The following is an 8955-nucleotide window of genomic DNA, read 5'->3' on the forward strand; positions in this document are numbered from 1 at the left end:
GTGCCCCTGCCCAAGCTGCTGGGCATTAACGACGGAGACCCCGCCGACCCGGACGTCAAGGAGAAGAGGGACAAGATCCGAGAGGTGAGGGGATGCAGGGGCTGGGAAGAGGTGTGTGTGTGTGTGTGTGTGTGTGTGTGTGTGTGTGTGTGTGTGTGTGTGTGTGTGTGTGTGTGTGTGTGAGAGAGGGGATGGTCTACACTTGGTGTAGCGTTGTTTAATTGCTGATGAAGTAGAGGTACAGGTGTGTTCTTACTTTATTTGCGCTCTGTTGAATGAGAGATTTTTATCTTAAAAATATGCTTTCCAGGGGTAGTTTCAGGGTCTTTATGCATGTTTGTTTATGCAGGTGTGTGTGTGGTGTTTGTGTGAGACATGGAACCCGTCGTCTCCCCTCTCCCCCTCTCATTCTTGCATGGGCCTTCCCTGTGCTTCTGTGATTACTCTGAAAGCTTGTGGTGAATCTTCCTCTCCAGCACGTCTGCGAACCTCCGCCAGTCCCCCCGCCCTCTCCTCTCCTCCTCTCCTCCCTCGCTCACTTAATTACCTCCTATCTCTCTTGTCGCCGTTGTCTGTTCAGAAACGCTGTCGCGTTCCCCGAAAAACAGTTACAGCCCATTTAATCTAAAAGCGCCTTTTGTCTCGCGCTGGCCGACGATGGCTCTCCTCGGATGTTATAATCTGTGCGTTAGTCTCTCTCTCTCTCTCTCTCTCTCTCTCTCTCTCTCTCTCTCTCTCTCTCTCTCTCTCTCTCTCTCTCTCTGTCTCTCTGTCTCTCTCTCTGTACAGAGAATAACAGCCAGCGATGCGATCATTGGCGAGACGCCATCTGAATGAGAGACATAGATTCCCTTCAGGGAGAAAAGGGAGAGAGCAACGCAGGATTAATGGACAGAGAGCCCAGAGAATGATAAGTTCCTCTCCTGGCTCTCGGGGAGTCGTGCCGGAGAGCTCGTCCGCTTTTTCACCGCTGCTATGGCCGTCCCTCCCTGCGTGTCAGGGCTGCGGTCATCTTGGGTCATTTCCCTGTCCTCTTAGTAGCGGTCAGTTCTGACAGACAGACAAAAGTATCCCGTTGAGCAGTCTGCTGAGAAGGGCTGTAAATTGAAGCAGTGTGCTGCTGCGCTCATCTAGTCAAAGGTCTCTGGTCGCAGAGCAAAAAGGCTTTGCTGAGAGTGGGTCTTGGATTAAAAGTTCCTTGTGAGTCAGTTCAGTTTTATGATTACTGCCAACGTGTAATCAACCCTGGTAGTTAGTCTCCGGGGATAGTGCGGTCGAGGCTACTCATGGCTGTGCGCTGCAGTCGTGTAATTTAATAATTACCATGGTCTGGCCAGGCCTAAGAAAAAAAAGTTTGGACAATGAACTATCCTTTTCCAGATCTGGAAAATCTCTGAGAAGGGGTCCAGTATTTATAGTTCTAAAGGTGATGGGAAGAGAGATTGCAGTTTTTCTTTCTGAAATGTTGCCGGTCTTCTTATGGGATGGTCAAAAAGGTCTGTGCCTTAGCTTAGACCATTCTGCACGGGTTACTGTAAACAAATGGTTTTCTATCTCCTCGCCTACTCTGCTCGTTATTCACGAATGGCACTAGTAACGATAATGTGAGGCTCTGGCAAGGTCACAGATGCTGTTTGTCCGTGACCAGCAGAGACGTTGTAAAAACCGACTGACAGCCGTCCATATCCAGCGCTATGGTGATGTTTCAGCCCCTAGTTACAGAGGTGGCCCAAGGCGAGACATCCGACACAGACGCCAGTCAATACACACACACACACACACACACACACACACACACACACACACACACACACTACAGCTGCAGTAGGGCTGGTGATTACTGCACGCCTAGCGGCCACAGAATCCGTTACCTGGGGTTTCATCATCAGCTGCAGACATGGCGAGAGATCAGGGCACGCCTAACGGTGCCACTCCTGGCCCTGGTGTCAGACGAGACGACTATGGTGGGTTTATGGTGAAATCCTTACCACGCCATTGGTTGCTTTTGTAATGGTGATGGCGGCGGCATGTGGCTTTCAGTTGTTTGTATTGTGTCCCGTTGACATGACGATGTGTTAAAGCCCGTTCTTAATTTCTCATTCATTTGATATTTGTCTTTATATTATTATTATGGTTTTATTATTGCTTTAGTACTATTCAGTTGCGTTGGCAATATTGTAACCTGAACCGCCATGCCAATGAAGCACATTAAATTGAAAATTTAATTGAGAGAGAGAGGGGGAGAGGTGTGTGTGTGTGTGTGTGTGTCTGTGTGTGTGTGTGTGTGTGTGTGCGCGCGCGCTATCCTGCAGGTGACATTGGATAAGAGCCTCGACCTGATAATTAAATGTTTTAAGTGTAACGGAATGGCCAGTGGCCACTGCAGCAGCACCACCCACTGATTGGTCATTTGAAGTGCTCGCTGCCGTGTGTTCAGAGGCCCCAGACTCCTCCTCCTGTGGCAGTGACTCCGGGTTCATTTTGCCAGCTGTTCGTCTGGTGAAAATGGTAGGGTTGGCGCTGCCAGGCCGGTGTCTGGCCAGCCGAGTTTCTGCTGCTCTGTGGAAAGACTGGGCACCATGGCGAAGCCAGCTGGGTATGATGTGGGCATTTAGTGGTACACGGCGTCCGTGCCCTTGGATGGAGCCGACTCATAATGGTGGGCAGGAGAAGTGGGATTTGAGTTGTGTGGTGTGGTCTTTTGGCCGACGATGGCTCTCCTCGGATGTTATAATCTGTGCGTTAGTCTCTCTCTCTCTCTCTCTCTCTCTCTCTCTCTCTCTCTCTCTCTCTCTCTCTCTCTCTATTTCTCTCTCTCTCTCTCTCTCTCTCTCTCTCTCTCTGTGTGTGTGTGGCCTCTTACATGTAACAAAGCTTTCGGGATGGGAAGAAGAGATGTGTGTGTGTCGGTGTGCATGTGTATGCCTGCCCACACAAGCGTGTATGCTCCCAGAGAGAAAGTGTGTGTGTGTGTGTGGACCATGAGTCAGCACAGTTGGACTGGAATATTAAATAACTCTGTTGCTGTTGGTTTCCACTGATCACTTACCGCTAATAATTGTTTTCTGTGAAAATAGTTCCTTAGTGCTGGTTTATGTGCCTTCATCTCTACATGAAATTAATATGCGTGCGAGTGTGTGCGTGTTCCTTTGTGCACCCATGTGGTCTGGGTGAGTTTATGGGAGAAGCAGGCTTGTTAAGTGAGATTTGTGGAGCACTTTTTCACACAATGTATATATACACGCACGCACGCACACACACACAACAAACACTTCACATACACAAATGTACCCATTTGTTGATGAACACACACACACACACACACACACACACACACACACACACAGACACACACATAGACTCTTCTCTGTGCTTGTCGTGTCATCAGGGCGTGTTTCTCCAGGGCACTCAGATCTCCTCCTGCTCGGCAGATGTCACACGGTTCCACAGGACATGGAAACTTACACACACGCACACACTCACATACACACACAGGTTGTGAGTGTATTTTCCAATGTTGTTGCTTTGTGTGTGTGTGTGTAGGGGTTAGTTTAGGGTCCAGCTCCCATGCAGTGAGACCCCAGAGCTGGGCCATCTGCTGCTCACCACTGGGGCTCCTTAACCCTCTCCATCACATCACATCACACACTGCCTCACTGCGCGCACACACACACACACAACACACACACACACCTCACTCCACACTCAACAGACGTGCGCACACACACATTCACACACCTGAGATGTGTCAGTACATTTGTGTGTGTGTGTGTGTGTGTGTTTTCTAAGCTCTGTACAGCCAGACTGTGTAGTGGTATAGTATTGATCTATGAGGCTCTAACAGGGCTGTGGAAGAGACCACATAGTAGCTTCTCAACAAATTCAATTCCACTCCAGCCAGCCCAGCTAGCTCAACAGGCCTCGCTGGCAGTGAGTGCACGCGGCGCTTTCAAAGCCGTAGGTCACACTGCTAATGAAATATTGATGAGCTAAGTGAAAGTTAGCGAAAGTTGTAATGTGTGCTACGCATCTCTGTTGTATTACCCAGTCACGACCTGCTACTCTTGCTTTATTCAGTCCGCTGGGTGAAGTTGGGTGAAGTGTTGCTCTGTACAGAATGTCTTATTTCTCGCTCTCTTAACGTCCTCTACCTGAGACTCATTCTCTTAAGACTCTTAAGTTCTCTCTCTCTCTCTCTCTCTCTCTCTCTCTCTCTCTCTCTCTCTCTCTCTCTCTCTCTCTCTCTCTCTCTCTCTCTCCCTCTCCTCTACCCCACCCTCTCTTGCTTTTTCTCCCATACCCTTTTTTCTCTCTCTCTCTCTCCCCATCCCTCTCTTACTCTGCCTGTTGCTATCTCACTCTCACTCACTCACTCACTCACACACACTCTCTCTCTCTCTCTCTCTCTCTCTCTCATTCCCCCTTTAGCCCCCTCTCTTCTTTTCTCTTTTCTCTTTTCTTCTCCTCTTATCTTCACTCCTTCCACTCTTCCTCTTCCTTGCCTTTTCTCTATTCTCCCTCTTCTCTTCTCTTTCTTTTAATTATGTTATTATTAGATGCCTTATCTGGAGAATGATATGGTTTATGACAACAGCCTCTCTTATCTTCTCCGATGGCCCAGAGAGAGTGCCATCATGTGATTGGAGAGGCAGCGGAAGGCCTGGCATTTGATTGGAGAGTGGTAGAGGTGTAGGCGACTGAAATTTGATTGGAGAGGCTGAAAGAGCGGGCGGGAATTCGACTGGAGAGGGGGGTGAGATGGGTGATTGGAGAGGTTGGACTGGGGGCGGAGTGCTTTTGATTGGAGAGGCATCAAGACAGTATGGTCTTTGATTTGATGTGTGTGTGTGTGTGTGTGTGTGTGCTGTTTGCTGACTGAGTGTTTAGAATGCAAGCACCTATTCTCTTGTCTGATTGTTAGAGCTGGTGTGTGATTGTAGTGGCCACTCCGGCGTCTTGATCGGTGTTGCTAGAACAGGGGTGGGCAAACTTTAAAACACATAAAAAAAAATACATTTTTTATAGCCTATAATTTAGTATGAAAAATATATTTATTTTAAAATATTAATTGCTTAAAAATACTGCTAATTGTATGCTGTTTAACACATGTATAAACTGTGCACTGTCGCTTTAAGACATGTTTATTTCTCAATGATCTTCTGCCTGCTCCGCTGTGGCTAGTGCTGTACCTACGGCTGGGCCCTCTCACAGTTTTTAAATGGTCAGTAGTGGGAACTACTGTTGCCTTCATGATTTCCTTTTAAAAGTTTCTTATAAGAAGGAGATGTCAATTATAAACAATGACAAGCCAGCTGGAACCTGCGGCGCTGTCTCCCTCTCGTGAGTGCAGACGCTTTCCCAATTAAATGGATCGCATAATGTTCACGTTAGATCTGCTGCAAAGGAGATAACTAAGAGTTAACTTAGTTTAACATGATGTTATCTCTATTTAACATGATGTTTTTACATTGACATTGTAAACGTTCTCTAAGGAGAGTGAAAAGCAGTTTGCAGTAAAGCTAACCAACGTCATCTCTATCGCAGGAAAAAAATGGCGAGCAGCCTGATAACCAAATGAAATGCTTGGCGGGCCGGATCCGGGCCGCAGTTTGCCCACCCCTGTGCTAGAACCTGAAACTGTGGTAATTGGCCAAAGTTTGGTGTGACGTTGTCAGTAAGCCTGTGTGTGATTGGAGAGGCTTTAGAGAGGTGTGTGTGTGTGTGTGTGTGTGTGTGTGTGTGTGTGTGTGTGTGTGTGTGTGTGTGTGTGTGTGTGTGTGTGTGTGTGTGTGTGTGTGTGTGTGTGTGTGTGTGTTTAGAGACTTGGCCACTGAGTCTGTAATAAGACGTGAGGAGGCGAGAGCAGCAAAGTGTGTGATTCACACACAAATCTATCATGCATAAGCAATCACGTACCTATGCATTATGGATGCTGCCTGTAGGGGCGTGTGTGTGTTAGTGTGTGTTGGGGATGGGGGATGTATGTGTGTAAAACTAGCCATCAACTAGTGATGTTTACTGCAGACTGAATTTGAACATTGTGATGTGTGGGGGTCCAAACACACACCAGGTTGTAAACTCAATGCAGAGTTTATTTGAAGCCTCTGAAGTCCTGAGCCCAAACCCCAACCAAGTTCAATGCTGAATTTCCTTTGAGATGTCGTGTCCCCTTTACTCCGATGACCATTGGTTCCTCGACCTCTACTCTTTTGCCACTTTACTCATCGATATGTTTCAATCTGGGTCTTATGGGGCAGCCGTGGCCTACTGGTTAGCGCTTCGGACTTGTAACCGGAGGGTTGCTGGTTCGAACCCCGACCAGTAGGCATGGCTGAAGTGCCCTTGAGCAAGGCACCTAACCCCTCACTGCTCCCTGAGTGCCGCTGTTGTTGCAGGCAGCTCACTGCGCCGGGATTAGTGTGTGATCTGTGTGTTCACTGTGTGCCGAGTGTGTTTCACTAATTCACGGATTGGGATAAATGCAGAGACCAAATTTCCCTCTCGGGATCAAAAGAGTATATATACTTATACTTATACTTAAACAGGAGGCTATCTGTCCTGGACTAAACCTTCAGAGGCTGCCTTGGACATGTCAGGTAATCTCTTTGAAGTCTTTGAAGTGCTTAGCCCAAATCCAAGCAAGCTCACTACCGAAGTCCTTGGTTTGCTTTTCATTCTACATATCATGTCTCTTCTATTCGAACGAGTGGTGGTTCCTCGACCTCTCTTGACATGCTCTATGCCTTTGGACATGAGACGTACTGACAGACTGGTCCTGAGGCTAACGTACTACTCAACGCTGAGGCTATTTCTCTTACAACATGCTCTGACTGTAGCCCTCGTCGTCACAAATGACAAAGAGTCGGCCTTATCCCCACTACATGACACCCCTCATCAGAATCGGTGAGTGAGGACCTGTGTTACTCTTTTCAATTATTTTGTAACACTGTCTGAGATGTTCGCGGAATGGTGGAATTTTTTTTTTTTTTTTTTTTTTTTTTCCGTTTTCCTCATGAAAAACATAGGTGGATTTTGCAGCAGAGCTTTTATTTTGATATTAAATTTCACATGGATAATTGGTATCACTCTGAATGGCTGACAACCGTAGGCATCTTTCAGGTGTATTGCTAGATTGCTAGAGTCATCGTGAGGTAGTTGAAGCACTTTTCTACCTCGTAAATGCTCTATGGCCAGGAGGGGATGACAAGGCAGGGAAGGGAACAGTGTGAAAAGCCTGCTATGTCCCCTAGTCACAACGACTTATTTCATAGCCAACCGGAGAAAATGGTTTCCTTCGGCATGACTTCTTAGAACACATTCATTCTTAGAACACATTCATTCTTAGAACACATTCATTCCCAGCCTGTCTGTGTCTCTCTCTCTCTTCTCTCTTCTCTCTGTCAGGGCATTAAGAGTGAGGGAGTGCAGAGGAGGGGTTGGAGGAGACGGTGTTGTTTTGGGGCAGACGGTGCGAGATTTGTGGAGGGTGGAGGAGGAGTGAGTGTGTCTGTCTGTGTGCAAGCCTGGTGTGTTGGACAAACACAAGTGTTTGTGTTTTGGGCTGTTGAGCATTTGCAAAAGGATGCAGAGAGTTTTGTAGGTCACAGGTGTTTGTTTTTTTTCTGTGTGTGAGGGAGGGAGCTTGATGTTGTAAGACTGCGTGTGTGCGTTTTGCGATGTGTGTGGCCGTGGCAAGGTGTGTGTGTGTGGTAGTTTGTGATTGTGTGTGCTTGAGTGATGCCTCTCTGTGTGCATGTGTGCGTGTGTTTATGTCTGTCTGTTTGTCTGTCTATGTATGTGTGTCTTTGTGCACATGTGGTCATGTCGTGTACAGCATGCATGCTTGCTTGACTCACAACATTCATATTTCCTGTTGGCATATCCATAAAGCACATGGCTCTGTGTGTGTGTGTGTGTGTGTGTGTGTGTATGTGTGTCTTTGAGTGTGTGTGTGTGTGTGTGTGTGTGTGTGTGTGTGTAAAACTTGTGTTTATTGTGAGTGTGCTGCGCTAAGAGAGTTGGGAGCAGGGCCAGACTGTAGTTAACGCCACGCTAACTCCGATTAGCTGCTAGCCCACAGAGCCGCTGTGACCGAGGACACGACACAACACCACCCTCCCTCATACACACACACACACACACACACACACTCTCTCTCTCTCTCTCTCTCTCTCTCTCTCTCTCTCTCTCTCTCTCTCTCTCTCTCTCCTCTCTCTCTCTCTCTCTCTCCTCTCTCTCTCTCTCTCTCTCTCTCTCATTCTGTCTTCTCTCCCGCCCTTCACTCTGTCTAGCTCTGTCTCTCTCTCTCTCTCTCTCTCTCTCTCTCTCTGTCTCTCTCTCTCTCTCTCTCTCTCTTCTTTCTTTCTGTCTCTCTTTTCTTTCTGTTTCTCTGTACCCCTCCACAGGCCCGTTGCCAGGGAAGTGCTGTGTGTGTGTGTGTGTGTGTGAGAGAGAGAGAGAGAGAGAGAGAGAGAGAAAGTCTGCATGCTGAGAGGATTAGACCCGACCGGTGAATTCATTCCACAGGCGTGGATTAGTGCGAAAGCTCATGGCGCAAAGACAGAGAAGAGGGGGAAACAGAGGAGAGAGGGGGAGAGAGAGAGAGACAGAGGAGAGAGGGGGGAAAGAGACAGAGGAGAGAGGGGGGAAATAGGAGAAAGAGGGAAGCAGATGAAGAGAGAATGGGGAGAACAGAGAACAGGAGATTGGGAATGGAGTGGAGAGAAGATGGAGAGTGTGATCGAGAGAGAGTGATGGAAAGAGTGTAAGAGAGATGTGGAAAGAATCAGGACGAGAGAGGGATAAGAGCATGTCAGAAAGACTAAGAGAAAAAGGAAGCAGAAGAGAGGGCTTTGTTTTCCTCTCTCTTCATATTCATCAGAGAAAGCAGAGTGATGTAGCGTGCTGCGTGTGTGTAATTATTTATGACATGGTGTCACATACCAACTGTGTGTG

At 47.6% G+C, this 8955-nt stretch overlaps 1 protein-coding gene across 1 annotated transcript in view; it reads left to right on the forward strand.

Moving 5' to 3' along the window:
• Nucleotides 1-8955, forward strand: part of man1a2 (mannosidase, alpha, class 1A, member 2) — a 109544-nt gene that overhangs the window by 25221 nt on the left and 75368 nt on the right. Inside the window, exon 3 of the mRNA XM_042078319.1 lies at nucleotides 1-84. This exon is cut by the window's left edge and continues 178 nt beyond it. Within this exon, the coding sequence (XP_041934253.1) occupies nucleotides 1-84 (84 nt within the window). The remainder of the gene's footprint in view (nucleotides 85-8955) is intronic.

The sequence above is a fragment of the Alosa sapidissima genome, chromosome 2, assembly GCF_018492685.1.
Source record: "Alosa sapidissima isolate fAloSap1 chromosome 2, fAloSap1.pri, whole genome shotgun sequence".
In the NCBI taxonomy this organism is placed as follows: Eukaryota; Metazoa; Chordata; class Actinopteri; order Clupeiformes; family Clupeidae; genus Alosa; species Alosa sapidissima.